The following is a 15,649-nucleotide window of genomic DNA, read 5'->3' as shown; positions in this document are numbered from 1 at the left end:
CAGAATCTAAGGAATAACTTTTTTAAACCAGAGACTTGCCAGTTTGAATAAAAATGCTTCTATGGGCATTTGGAAATAAAATGCAACTTTGGCTTGGTAATTGTGGCTTGATGGATCTGTTACTAAATTCCAGCACACAGGGAATTCTAAAGGTGAATTGTCAACTTGCTACAAGGTTTTCACCCAGTGTCCATAACAGGTGTATGCAAGTCCACAAATGTCAGGATTTGGCAGATATTGCTTGATAAGATTGTATTGGGAGACTTCCCTGGTGGTGCAGTGGTTAAGAATACACCTTCCAATGCAGGGGACGTGGGTTCGATCCCTGGTCGGGGAACTAAGATCCAACATGCTGCGGGGCAACTAAGCCCACGCGCCGCAGCTACTGAGCCCGTGTGCCACAACTAGAGAGGAGCCTGTGCGCCGCAACGAAAGATCCCACATGGCCGCAATGAAGATCCCGCGTGCTGCAACTAAGACCTGATGCAGCCAAATAAATAAATAAATTAAATTAAAAAAAAAAAGAATGACGGATGATGTTTAAAAAAAAGATTGTATTGGGTTTTGAAAGACTGGGTAAACATACGTGATAATATATAGTTCTGGTGTTTCCCAGTGGTTGCTAGACCTATGTGTACAAAATTATCTTTACTAACTTAATAAATAAAAATACATTTGACCCTTGAACAATGTGGGTGTGAGAGGGACCGACCCCTTGTGCAGTCGAAAATCCATATATAACTTTTGACCCCCCAAAAACTTAACTACTAATAGCCAACTGTTGACTGGAAGCCTTACTGATAAACAGTCTATTAACACATGTTTTGTATATTACATGTATTATATACAGTATTCTTACAATAAAGTAAGCTAGAGAGAAGGAAATGTTATTAAGAAAATTATAAGGAATAGAAAATGCCCTTACAGTACTGTACTGTATTTAGCGATACCATAGGTTTATGTCATCTGTTTACAAGATGAATCATCTGTTAGTACCTACCTCATTATTATTTTTTTTTTGTGGAGGCGTTGAAACCTCTTGATTTATTCAGATTATTTAACATACAGTGATGCAACTGTGACCCCAAAGTGTGCAAAGTTAAAACCTTCAACTGCAGCTGAGAGGAGAGGGCAGGAATGGTACACCTGGGGACGGGGGTGAATCAGGAATAACGGGCAGCCTCCTCCCCAGGGCCAGGGATGGGGCAGCCTGAGGAGCAGGGCCTGGATAGTCCAGGGCCAGGGGAAGGGGGCAGAGACCTTCCTCTGGTCTAGGTCAGGAGTCCAGAAGTGCCACATGGCTGAGGGGGAAGCAGCCCAGGAAGGGGCCAGAGGCAGGGCCAGGAGAGCACCATTTCTGGGGTGGGGCTAGGGAGGGAGGTGCCCTACAGGAGAAGCCAGGGGGCCACCTGTCCCAGGGGTGGGAGTCGGGCCGGAGCAGGCTACAGTGAGAAAGACTTGAGGCAGGTGCAGGGTTCAGGGGAACTGAAGAAGGGGGAACCTGGGGAGGCTCCCAGGGCAGCCCGGCCTGGGAGCAGTCCTGACCCTGTGGCGGAAGCTCAGGGAGGGGCCGCAGAGCCTCAGGGCCTTCCCTCCTCTCTCCCTGGAAAGGAGCTGGGGAACCAGTAGTGCAAATCTGTGGACCACTCAGTTATGGAGGGAGGCTGTGCCCAAAGAGGGACCCTGGGACACAACCCCTCTGCTGCCTTGGCCTCCACTACCGTCCTCAGTGCAGCCGCTTCTCGTAAGAGTGCAGGCCGTGGACACCACCCTTCATCTGAGCTGACGTGGTCTGCTTCTCAAACTTGAGCTCCCCTGAGTACGTCATGGACCGCAGGACAGACAGGCTACGGGCACCAAAATCGTGGCAGCCGTGCTGGGTCCCACTGTGAGGTAGGGCACGAACTTCTGAATGGAGCCTTTGTCCTGGATGGAGCCCGAGACGCCCTGCATGACCTTCACCTTATCTCCCTCGCTGACGTAGCGCTTCTGGCTTCTGCTGCTCTTCTCCGTGGCGTCCAGCGAGCCCGTGCCCCGGTACTTCTTGAGCCTCACACCATCCGAGAAGAAGTACTCTCCAGGGGCCTCGGTGGTGGCGGCGAGCGGGGAGCCCATCATCACTGTGGAGGCTCCAGGGGCCAGGGCCTTGACCACATGCCCCACGGTCTGGATGCCACCATCGGCTATGACTGGCACCCCGAAGCTCCGGGTGTGCTCAGCCACCTCGTACACGGCAGTGCCCTGGGGCCGACCACAGGCCATCACTTCTCCTTGGGTGGTGCAGATGGAGCCGCGGCCCATGCCCACACGCAGCCCGTCCACACCAGCGTCAATCAGGTTCTTGGCCTGAGCTGCTGTCACCGCATTTCCCCCAGTCACCTGGAGGCGGGGGTACTTCTGCTTGATGTGATGCACCATGGCCATCTGATACACAGAGTTCCCTTGGGATGAGTCCAGCACTATGACGTCAGCACTCGCCTGGGTGAGCAGGTCCAGGTGGTGTTTGTCACCCTCATGGGTGCCCATGGCCGCCCCACACAGCAGCTGCTTGTGGGAATCCTTGGAGGCCGGAGGGTAGTCCTGGTTCTTCTTCAGGTCATTGCGGGCAGTGATGGCCACTAACTCGTCTTGATCATTGACAATGGGCAGCTTCCCTTTCTTGCTGTGCTGCAGGATCTCATTTGCCTCTTTCAGTGTCATACCCACTAGAGCCACCACCAGCTCACAGTGTCATCACCTCACTGAGGAGGGTGTGTGGTCCTTCTCGGTGAGGAAGTCGATGTCTTGGGAGGTGACGACGCCCACCAGCTTGCTGCTCATGGTGCCCGTCTCAGTGATGGGGATGCCGGAGAAGCCATGCTGGATCTTGGCCTCCAGTACCTCGCCCACGGTGTGTGAGGGACTCAGCACCACGGGGTCCATGATGAAGCCCTGTTCAAACTTCTTGACCTTCCGGACCTCGTTGGCCTGGAACTCTGGAGTGCAGTTGTGGTGAACGAAACCGATACCGCCCATCAGAGCCATTGCGATGGCCATGCCAGCCTCTGTCACAGTGTCCATGGGGGAGGAGATGAGTGGTGTCTTCAGCGTGATCTTCCAAGTCAGGGCTGAAATCAGGTCCACCTCATCAGCTGTGAAGTCTGTAAATCCTCGGAGAATCAGGAAATCTCTGTGAAGAGAGGAAAGTGAATGTTACTGGATGAGGAGGGGTCCCTGAAAAGGGCAGGGCCTGCCACGCCAGGGGAAGCATCACAGGGGGTGGGGAGAGGAGCAGAGCCTCTGAGCCCCGTGCCATGTCAGGACTGAACCACCCTCATGCCCCCTGCTAGCATCTTGTCGACTTTAGCCCCCATTATTGTCTTAAATGATACAAAAAACTGTAGATGTTATATGTACCACTAACACTAGACATCAGAAATGAAAAAAATTGGAATTCCCTGGTGGTCGAGTGGTCAGGACTCCGAGCTTCCACTGCAAGGGGCACTGGTTTGATCCCTGGTTGGGGAACTAAGATTAGGCATGCCGTGTGGCACGACCGAAAAAAAAAAAACAATGAAAAAAAATAATGTGAAAAAGAAATTCATATTTATTTACAGATATAATGATTGTTGCATTGATAATGAAGGAGCAGCTATATGATTGCTTTATGGTAGCCTAGTAATTTACACAGTTGCTTCATGGTAGCCTAGCACATACACTAATGAATTAATAATCTGTGTTTATGTGCATAAGTTTTGATAAATTTTAACTTTTTAATAATAGGTATATGTATATTTTATGGCAGTAAATGATAAAATAGGCTAGTTCCTACATATATTTTATGCATTTGTGACATACTTAATTTTTCTTAATTTTTTGATATTTTAGGCTATATAGTTTGTCTACGAATTTTTTTCAAATTGTCTCAAATCTCCAAGAAATTTTCCAATATATTTATAGAAAAAAATCTGGGTATAAATAGACCCATGCAGTTCAAACCTGGGTTGTTCAAGGTTCAGCTGTATTTGGGAGGAAGTGAGATTTATCAGAAGCAAAGTTGATTTGCCTCCTCTAGATGCTGAGTTGATATGGAACGATTTAGCTCTGTCTGTGTGTGTGTGTGTGTGTGTGTGTGTGTGTGTGTGTGTATGCACCATGTCTTATTTCTCTCATTTATAAAATTCTGGCTACTTTTATGTTTTAATGTAGCATGGTGTGGAAGAGAGCTGTACAATCGAATTTTCTATGACGATGGTAGCCACTAGGCTCCTGTGGCTATTGAACTGTGGCTAATGCAAATGAGTAACAGAATTTTAAATTAAATTAAATGTTAATTAATTTAAATCTGAATAGCCATCTGTGGCTAATGGCTACTGTATTGGACAGTGCCGTTTTAGGCACTGACATACCAGCAATACTCCCAATACAGTGAGAACTACTAGGTTAACATGTATTGTAGGGGAATGGCTACTAAACTCTGCTATTTCAGGTGTGAAACAACAAAATTCTCTCCTCTCTTACCCCAAGATAAATATTACCTGTATCATTGATTTGATTAGTATCATGTGTTGTATCAACTCTTTCATTTTCTGTCTTTTCTCCGTAAGAATGGCTAGCCTTGACTTCACTGTATTTCTTCTTCATTTAGCACATGTTTATTGAGCACCTGTTATGTCTCAGTGCTGGGTATGCAACAGTGAATAAGAATGATCAGGTCCCTGTTCCCACAGGGAAGGGTTAGCCTGTCTACTCCCTAATCTCAACCTTCCCCCTCCCCATGTCCCCAGCATCTGGGATAGTAACAACTGGACATATTGCTAAATGAACAAATAAAAGAATATTTCGAGATTATTCCTTTGAGATTCATTGTTTCTAGACTGTATGAGGAAGTTAATTGATCTTTTATGTTTCTACTGTCCTTCTGATTCTTCCTTTGTTCACTTTTTCCCTTCAACCAGTTGAGTGTTTTGGTAGGGCAGCCTTGTCCAAATTGAAGTGGCTGAAAATAAATAGAATTATCCTTCCATCATGCTATTTTCTTCTTCTTTACCTCTTGGTCTTTTTTTCTTATTTTCCACATTAAATTTGAGATAAGAGATGAGGAAGCGGACAGATGGCCAAGCAGAGGCCTTATGGGCAGGGTTGTGAGGTGCACAACTCCAGTCCTTTTCTCTCTAAATTACTCTCTTTTCCCTTCAAGCCATGGATACACGACTGACTTTTCCCTTCATGTTCCTTATGGTAGAAGACTGTTTCCCAATATTCCCAACACTTGCCTCTTTCTACTCTAAAAAACTGTCTCACTTTCCTTTGAAGGACAGGTCAACATAAAAGAAAACTAAAAGTCAACCTTGAGGTCATTCATTATAAAGTTTACATTCTTGATTGACCTCATACTCTTAAAACATTCCTCTAGCTACCCACCACCAGAGCCTCCCATCAAGCCTCTTAGATAGCCTCAACCACCAGAGGGCAGACAACAGAAGCAAGAAAAACTACGATCCTGCAGCCTGTGGACCAAAAACCACAGTTACAGAAAGATAGAGAAGATGAAAAGGCAGAGGGCTATGCACCAGATGAAGGAACAAGAAAAAACCCCAGAAAAACAACTAAATGAAGTGGAGATAGGCAACCTTCCAGAAAAAGAATTCAGAATAATGATAGTGAAGATGATCCAGGACCTCGGAATAAGAATGGAGGCAAAGATTGAGAAGATGCAAGAAATGATTAACAAAGACCTAGAAGAATTAAAGAACAAACAAACAGAGATCACCAATACAATAACTGAAATGAAAACTACACTAGAAGGAATCAATAGCAGAATAACTGAGGCAGAAGAACGGATAAGTGACCTGGAAGACAGAATGGTGGAATTCACTGCTGCAGAACAGACTAAAGAAAAAAGAATGAAAAGAAATGAAGACAGCCTAAGAGACCTCTGGGACAACATTAAACGCAACAACATTCGCATTATAGGGGTCCCAGAAGGAGAAGAGAGAGAGAAAGGACTAGAGAAAATATTTGAAGAGATTATAGTCGAAAACTTCCCTAACATGGGAAAGGAAATAGCCACCCAAGTCCAGGAACCGCAGAGAGTCCCATACAGAATAAACCCAAGGAGAAACACGCCGAGACACATAGTAATCAAAGTGGCAAAAATTAAAGACAAAGAAAAATTATTGAAAGCAGCAAGGGAAAAACGACAAATAACATACAAGGGAACTCCCATAAGGTTAACAGCTGATTTCTCAGCAGAAACTCTGCAAGCCAGAAGGGAGTGGCATGATATACTTAAAGTGATGAAAGGGAAGAACCTACAACCAAGATTACTCTACCCGGCAAGGATCTCATTTAGATTTGATGGAGAAATCAAAAGCTTTGCAGACAAGCAAAAGCTAAGAGAATTCAGCACCACCAAACCAGCTCTACAACAAATGCTAAAGGAACTTCTCTAAGTGGGAAACACAAGAGAAGAAAAGGACCTACAAAGACAAACCCAAAACAATTAAGAAAATGGTCATAGGAACATACATATCGGTAATTACCTTAAACGTGAATGGATTAAATGCCCCAACCAAAAGACATAGACTGGCTGAATGGATACAAAAACAAGACCCATATATATGCTGTCTACAAGAGACCCACTTTAGACCTAGGGACACATACAGACTGAAAGTGAGGGGATGGAAAAAGATATTCCATGCAAATGGAAATCAAAAGAAAGCTGGAGTAGCTATACTCATATCAGATAAAATAGACTTTAAAATAAAGAATGTTACAAGAGACAAGGAAGGACACTACATAATGATCCAGGGATCAATCCAAGAAGAAGATATAACAATTATAAATATATATGCACCCAACATAGGAGCACCTCAATACATAAGGCAACTGCTAACAGCTATAAAAGAGGAAATCGACAGTAACACAATAATAGTGGGGGACTTTAACACCTCACTTACACCAATGGACAGATCATCCAAAATGAAAATAAATAAGGAAACAGAAGCTTTAAATGACACAATAGACCAGATAGATTTAATTGATATATATAGGACATTCCATCCAAAAACAGCAGATTACACGTTCTTCTCAAGTGCGCACGGAACATTCTCCAGGATAGATCACATCTTGGGTCACAAATCAAGCCTCAGTAAATTTAAGAAAATTGAAATCATATCAAGCATCTTTTCTGACCACAACGCTATGAGATTAGAAATGAATTACAGGGAAAAAAACGTAAAAAGGACAAACACATGGAGGCTAAACAATACGTTACTAAATAACCAAGAGATCACTGAAGAAATCAAAGAGGAAATCAAAAAATACCTAGAGACAAATGACAATGAAAACACGACGACCCAAAACCTATGGGATGCAGCAAAAGCGGTTCTAAGAGGGAAGTTTATAGCTATACAAGCCTACCTAAAGAAACAAGAAAAATCTCAAGTAAACAATCTAACCTTACACCTAAAGAAACTAGAGAAAGAAGAACAAACAAAACCCAAAGTTAGCAGAAGGAAAGAAATCATAAAGATCAGAGCAGAAATAAATGAAATAGAAACAAAGAAAACAATAGCAAAGATCAATAAAACTAAAAGTTGGTTCTTTGAGAAGATAAACAAAATTGATAAGCCATTAGCCAGACTCATCAAGAAAAAGAGGGAGAGGACTGAAATCAATAAAATCAGAAATGAAAAAGGAGAAGTTACAACAGACACCGCAGAAATACAAAGCATCCTAAGAGACTACTACAAGCAACTTTATGCCAATAAAATGGACAACCTGGAAGAAATGGACAAATTCTTAGAAAGGTATAACCTTCCCAGACTGAATCAGGAAGAAACAGAAAATATGAACAGACCAATCACAAGTAATGAAATTGAAACTGTGATTAAAAATCTTCCAACAAACAAAAGTCCAGGACCAGATGGCTTCACAGGTGAATTCTATCAAACATTTAGAGAAGAGCTAACACCCATCCTTCTCAAACTCTTCCAAAAAATTGCAGAGGAAGGAACACTCCCAAACTCATTCTATGAGGCCACCATCACCCTGATACCAAAACCAGACAAAGACACTACAAAAAAAGAAAATTACAGACCAATATCACTGATGAATATAGATGCAAAAATCCTCAACAAAATACTAGCAAACAGAATCCAGCAACACATTAAAAGGATCATACACCACGATCAAGTGGGATTTATCCCAGGGATGCAAGGATTCTTCAATATACGCAAATCAATCAATGTGATACACCATATTAACAAATTGAAGAATAAAAACCATATGATCATCTCAATAGATGCAGAAAAAGCTTTTGACAAAATTCAACACCCATTTCTGATAAAAACTCTCCAGAAAGTGGGCATAGAGGGAACCTACCTCAACATAATAAAGGCCATATATGACAAACCCACAGCAAACATCATTCTCAATGGTGAAAAACTGAAAGCATTTCCTCTAAGATCAGGAACGAGACAAGGATGTCCACTCTCACCACTATTATTCAACATAGTTCTGGAAGTCCTAGCCACGGCAATCAGAGAAGAAAAAGAAATAAAAGGAATACAAATTGGAAAAGAAGAAGTAAAACTGTCACTGTTTGCGGATGACATGATACTATACATAGAGAATCCTAAAACTGCCACCAGAAAACTGCTAGAGCTGATTAATGAATATGGTAAAGTTGCAGGATACAAAATTAATGCACAGAAATCTCTTGCATTCCTATACACTAATGATGAAAAATCTGAAAGAGAAATTATGGAAACACTCCCATTTACCATTGCAACAAAAAGAATAAAATACCTAGGAATAAACCTACCTAGGGAGACGAAAGACCTGTATGCAGAAAACTATAAGACACTGATGAAAGAAATTAAAGATGATACCAACAGATGGAGAGATATACCATGTTCTTGGATTGGAAGAATCAACATTGTGAAAATGAGTATACTACCCAAAGCAATCTACAGATTCAATGCAATCCCTATCAAATTACCAATGGCATTTTTTACGGAGCTAGAACAAATCATCTTAAAATTTGTATGGAGACACAAAAGACCCCGAATAGCCAAAGCAGTCTTGAGGGAAAAAAATGGAGCTGGAGGAATCAGACTCCCAGACTTCAGACTATACTACAAAGCTACAGTAATCAAGACAGTATGGTACTGGCACAAAAACAGAACCATAGATCAATGGAACAAGATAGAAAGCCCAGAGATTAACCCACGCACCTATGGTCAACTAATCTATGACAAAGGAGGCAAAGATATACAATGGAGAAAAGACAGTCTCTTCAATAAGTGGTGCTGGGAAAACTGGACAGCTACATGTAAAAGAATGAAATTAGAATACTCCCTAACACCATACACAAAAATAAACTCAAAATGGATTAGAGACCTAAATATAAGACTGGACACTATAAAACTCTTAGAGGAAAACATAGGAAGAACACTCTTTGACATAAATCACAGCAAGATCTTTTTTGATCCACCTCCTAGAGTAATGGAAATAAAAACAAAAAACAAAAAAACAAAACAAAAAAATTCCTCTAATCAACTTAACATTGTTAGTAAATGCCCCATAGGAGTTTTCTTCTGTACTTTTTTGACTTTGTGGTGATTATCAATGTAGATATTTAACAAGATCTGCAGGAAATCTACATTTGTTCCAATAGGAGCACTTTTATTTTGTTTGGATGAACAATTGTACCGTGGTGGTCAAATATACTCAAAATAACTATACCATCAAAAGTCAATCTTGATTCCATTTAAAAATCAAATTTGAAACTGGAATCACATTTGTAATAACCTCACTCCAGAGGCTCTGTATTTTTTCGTGAGCGTGGGGGTCTATCCAGGAGGTTGATCTCCTTACTGCACAACTGGTTTTGAATTGTTCGTAGGATTAGGTGGCTTTCAGTCATGTGCCAGAAAGCTAACTGCTTTCTTTCCTATTGCTTCTGTAACAAAGTATCCCAAATTCAGTGGCTTAAAGCAACACACATTTATTCTCTTACAGTTCTGGAGGTCAGATGTCCAAAAATTAATCTTGGGCTAAAATCAAGGCATCAGGAGGCTTGCGTTCCTTCTGGATGCTCTTGGGGAGAATTGGTTTTTTTGTCTTTTCTAGCTTCTAAAGGCTGCCCACATTCCTTGGCCCTGCATCAATCCTACCTCTGCCTCTGTTGTCATATCTCCTCTCTGATCCTGACCCTCCTGCCTCCCTCTTAAAAAGCCTTTGTGATTACGTTGGGCCCACATGCATAATCCAGGATAATCTCCCACTGTCAAGATGCTTAACTTAATCACATCTGAAAGATCACTTTTATCGTGTAAAGCAACATATTCGCACGGATTAGGATGCGGGCATCCTTGGGAACCCATATTATGTTAACCATATCAACTCTAACTTAAACACAAAAAGAAAGGGCACACTTGGTGCAGAGCCTCTTTGTTCTTTTGACATGTCCCCATCCTTTTTTGTTTTTGTCCCCAACCTTTTTTAAGCACTTCCTTACCTTTTGGGTAGCCATGACTCTTGATATCAGAGTTGTGTAAACGTTCTTTATTTTTTTTATTTTTTTAGTTTTTTGGCTGCACCCCGTGGCTTGCGAGATCTTAGTTCCCCAACCAGAGATTGAACCTGGGTCTGGCAGTGAAAGTGCCGAGTCCTAACCACTGGACCACCAGGGAATTCCCAAGGTTCTTTAAATCATTAAGAGTGGCTAAAGGAACTGCAAACTTGGGTGCTAAGGTGCAAATTCAAACTAAGAAGGCTCTTGTTACTTATTTTCACCTTGTATTTAATGCAGACATTAGGAGAACATTTCTTTTGCTAAAGGACAGCTGCTTTTCCTTCTGCAACTCCAAACTCTACATCCTTCTTTTTTAATTTTTAAGTCTCAGCCTCACAGTCACTCAATCTCTTCTGATCCAAGTGGATGAAAGATACAGTGTCCCTTGTTTCCTTTCTCTCCCTCATCTTCCAAATCCAATCTCTCAGAAATTTCTTTAATTTTTGCCTCCAAAATATCTATTGAATTTGGTCTATTCCTCCCATCCCTGCTGCCACCATCCTTGTCCAAGTGCCCATGATCTCTCAGCAGAACTTCTAGAATAGTCTCCCAAAAGGCCTCTCTGTTTCCATAGTTGTCTATCTCCAATCCATTTCCAAAGAACAAGTATAGTGATTAAAAATTTAATATATGTATGTATGTGTACATATCTACATCTATATATCTGGATGTGTGAATCTGGTTATGTCACTTCCCAACTTAAAACATTTTCTGAAGGTTACTTTGTACTTAGGGCAAAAAAAAATCTAAATCCTTTATAATAAACTATAGACTCCCTGCTTACCTCTTCAACCTTATCTCCTCGTTCCTTGACTACCATGTCCCTATCAGCCTGGACATCTTTAATGTTTCAGAGATGCCCAGCTATAATCCACACTGGGGACATCTATTTGTACAGACTGCTCTCTTTTCCTGAAGCTCTTTTAGTTCCTGTTTTCAATGACTAACTCCTTTCCATCCCTTCAGTTTCAGTTCAAGTGATAGCTGATCAGCACCACTTTCTAATACTCTGATTTGTGTAAGTCCCCACTTTTCTGTCACTGAAATTTTCCCCCATGGAAATTTTTACAGTTTGAAAATTTATATTTATTTATTAGTTATCTTGACTAGTCTTTGTCTTTCTCATTGGTTTGTAAACTCTGAGAGGAGGGTACCACGTTTATTGTATTCCTAGAATGACCAGTGCTTAGCATGGTGCCTTGCATATGATAATTATTCAAGAAATATTTGTTGAAAAAATGAATTAAATATAGAATATATATTTGGATAACTGGTAAAATATCTTTTTAGGACTTTATTTTTGTGAGTTGAGAACCACAATGTTCAAGCAAGATGTGTTGTTAACTGGGAGAGTGAGAAACCAGTTTAAAGGTATACAATGTAGTTCAAGGTACTTTTTAATTAAATATTAAATGCCACAACTTGTTTCACTTTGGTAGAAAACAGACCAAGGAGTAAGAGTTTGTTTACAATTAAAATAACACCAAAAATAGCATTTTGATTAAAATTTGAGAAAGTTAGGATCTAATGTATAACCAAAATGAAAGATATTCAAAATGCTTATAAGAAAATCAAAACAAAGCAAATAAATAACATAAGCAAGTAAAAGAAACAAAAGCAAAACCAAAAGCTCTCTATTAACAAAGGAGGATGGTAGTGGGGTGGGGAGCATTTCTTTTTCTCTAAAATTGTCAACTACTGCAAAAAAAGCATGTTTACTAAAACTTTTTCAGGACTATGTTAAGGATACAATAATATTGAAAAACAATGGCAAATGTGCTTATTTTGCTTTGGTCTCCTGATTATTTTAGTAGGGGTGATTTTTAGGGTATTATAAGTTGTCTTCAGGGAGGCAGTTAGAGGCCTGGGTGCTAGTGGTATATAATAGAAACAAATCCTTGTGTACGGAGGGAAAAACTTTACTATAGCTTTAGGTCAAACTAGAGCTGGAATATAGATTGAAAAGCCCACTTTATAACACCAAAAGTAGGGACTGTGGTGCAATGATAATTGAACTTCTGAGAGAAAGAAATTACTTCAGTATAGAAATATAGAGAGTGTTGACTTTATTCTTAAATAAATGTGAAACATAAAGCATATAAAAACTTAAATTCTAAGTATCATTTTAATGTTCAAAGACTATATAATATGTGTGTTTCTTCATGCAGTGTACATTTAATAACTAAACATACTGAAATTCTTATGGAAATATTTATTTCTTACTAATTAAAAAATGCATTGGTCCATTGGTTTTATCCTATGGGTTCTCATACTTTTTTTTTTTATGGCATGAACTATCTTGGTGGCTCATTGTTTTTTTTTTTTAACATCTTCATTGGAGTATAATTGCTTTACAGTGGTGTGTTAGTTTCTGCATTATATCAAAGTGAATCAGCTATACATATACATATATCCCCATATCTCCTCCCTCTTGCGTCTCCCTCCCACCCTCCTATCCGACTGCTTTAGGTGGTCACAGAGCACTGAGCTGATCTCCCTGTGCTATGCGGCTGCTTCCCACTAGCTATCTATTTTACATTTGGTAGTGTATATATGTCCATGCTACTCTCTCATTTCGTCCCAGCTTACCCTTCCACTCCCTGTGTCCTCAAGTCGATTCTCTACGTCTGCATCTTTATTCCTGTCCTGCCCTTAGGTTCTTCAGAATGATTTTTTTTTTGAATTTTATAATTTCATTTATTTTTTTATACAGCAGGTTCTTATTAGTTATTCATTTTACACACATCAGTGTATAGATGTCAATCCCAATCTCCCAATTCATCACACCACCACCCACCCCGCCACTTTCCCCCCTTGGTGTCCATACATTTGTTCTCTACATCTGTGTCCCTATTTCTGCCCTGCAAACTGGTTCATCTGTGCCATTTTTCTAGGTTCCACATACATGTGTTAATATACGATATTTGCTTTTCTCTTTCTGACTTACTTCACTCTGTATGACAGTCTCTAGGTCCATGCATGTCTCTACAAATGCCCCAGTTTCGTTCCTTTTTATGGCTGGGTAATATTCCATTGTATACATGTGCCACATCTTCTTTATCCATTCATCTGTCGATGGACATTTAGGTTGCTTCCATGTCCTGACTATTGTAAATAGAGCTGCAATGAACATTTTAGTACATGACTCTTTTTTCTTTTTTTTTAAAGGAATTCCTTTATTTTTATTATTTATTTATTTATTTATTTATTTATTTATTTTTGGCTCTGTTGGGTCTTCGTTTCTGTGCAAGGGCTTTCTCTGGTTGTGGCAAGCAGGGGCCACTCTTCGTCGCGGTGCACAGGCCTCTCACTATCGCGACCTCTCTTGTTGCGGAGCACAGGCTCCAGACGTGCAGGCTCAGTAGTTGTGGTTCACGGGCCTAGTTGCTCCGTGGCATGTGGGATCTTCCCAGACCAGGGCTCGAACCCGTGTCCCCTGCATTGGCTGGCAGATTCTCAACCACTGTGCCACCAGGGAAGCCGACATGACTCTTTTTGAATTATGGTTTCCTCAGGGTATATGCCCAGTAGTGGGATTGCTGGGTTGTATGGTAGTTCTGTTTTTAGTTTTTCAAGGAACATCCATACTGTTCTCCACAGTGACTATATCAATTTACATTCCCACCAATGGTACAAGAGGGTACTCTTTTCTCCACACCCTCTCCAGCATTTATTGTTTGTAGATTTTTTGATGATGGCCATTCTGATTGTTGTGAGGTGATACCTCATTGTAGTTTTGACTTGCATTTATCTAATGATTAGTGATGTTGAGCATCCTTTCATGTGTTTGTTGGCAATCTGTATATCTTCTTTGGAGAAAGGTCTATTTAGGTCTTCTGCCCATTTTTGGATTGGGTTGTTTGTTTGTTTGATATTGAGCTGCATGAGCTGCTTGTAAATCTTGGAGATTAATCCTGTCAGTTGCTTCATTTGCAAATATTTTCTCCCATTCTGAGGGTTGTCCTTTCATCTTGTTTATGGTTTCCTTTGCTGTGCAAAAGCTTTTAAGTTTCATTAGTTCCCATTTGCTTATTTTTGTTTTTATTTCCATTTCACTAGGAGGTGGGTCAAAAAGGACCTTGCTGTGATTTATGTCATAGAGTGTTCTGCCTATGTTTTCCTCTAAGAGTTTGATAGTGTCTGGACTTACATTTAGGTCTTGAATCCATTTTGAGTTTATTTTTGTGTATGGTGTTAGGGAGTGTTCTAATTTCATTCTTTTACATGTAGCTGTCCAGTTTCCCCAGCACCACTTATTGAATAGGCTGTCTTTTCTCCATTGTATATTCTTGCCTCCTGTTTCAAAGATAAAGTGACCATATGTGCGTGGGTTTATCTCTGGGCTTTCTATCCTGTTCTGTTGTTCTATATTTCTGTTTTTGTGCCAGTACCATACTGTCTTGATTACTGTAGCTTTGTAATATAGTCTGAAGTCAGGGAGCTTGATTCCTCCTGCTCTGTTTTTCTTTCTCAAGATTGCTTTGGCTATTTGGGGTCTTTTGCGTTTCATACAAATTGTGAAATTTTTTGTTCTACTTCTGTGAAAAATGCCATTGGTAGTTTGATAGGTATTGCATTGACTCTGTAGTTTGCTTTGGGTAGTATAGTCATTTTCACAATGTTCATTCTTCCAATCCAAGAACATGGTACATCTCTCCATCTGTTTGTATCCTCTTTAATTTCTTTCATCAGTGTCTTATAATTTTCTGCATACAAGTCTTTTGTCTCCTTAGGTAGGTTTATTCCTAGGTATTTTATTCTTTTTGATGCAATGGTAAATGGGAGTGTTTCCTTAATTTCTCTTTCAGAGTTTTCATCATTAGTGTATAGGAATGCAAGAGATTTCTGTGCATAATTCTGTATCCTGCTACTTTACCAAATTCATTGATTAGCTCTAGGAGTTTTCTGGTAGCATCCTTAGGATTCTCTATGTATGGTATGATGTTGTCTGCAAACAGTGACAGCTTTACTTCTTCTTTTCCGATTTGGATTCCTTTTATTTCTTTTTCTTCTCTGATTGCTGTGGCTAAAACTTCCAAAACTATGTTGAATAATAGTGGTGAGAGTGGGCAACCTTGTCTTGTT

General features: G+C 40.5%; 1 protein-coding gene across 1 annotated transcript in view; it reads right to left on the bottom strand.

Annotated features, from left to right (window-relative positions):
• Positions 1-1,726: 1,726 nt before the first annotated feature.
• Positions 1,727-15,649, bottom strand: part of LOC118894021 (inosine-5'-monophosphate dehydrogenase 1-like) — a 97,471-nt gene continuing 83,548 nt past the window's right edge. The window contains 2 exon segments of the mRNA XM_036849688.1: positions 1,727-1,890; positions 1,893-3,169. Coding sequence (XP_036705583.1) covers positions 1,727-1,890; positions 1,893-3,169 — 1,441 coding nt within the window.

The sequence above is a fragment of the Balaenoptera musculus genome, chromosome 4 (assembly GCF_009873245.2).
Source record: "Balaenoptera musculus isolate JJ_BM4_2016_0621 chromosome 4, mBalMus1.pri.v3, whole genome shotgun sequence".
NCBI classification, from domain to species: Eukaryota; Metazoa; Chordata; class Mammalia; order Artiodactyla; family Balaenopteridae; genus Balaenoptera; species Balaenoptera musculus.
The sequence above is the reverse complement of the archived record's forward strand: the minus strand, read 5'-3'. Positions and strand labels throughout refer to the sequence as shown.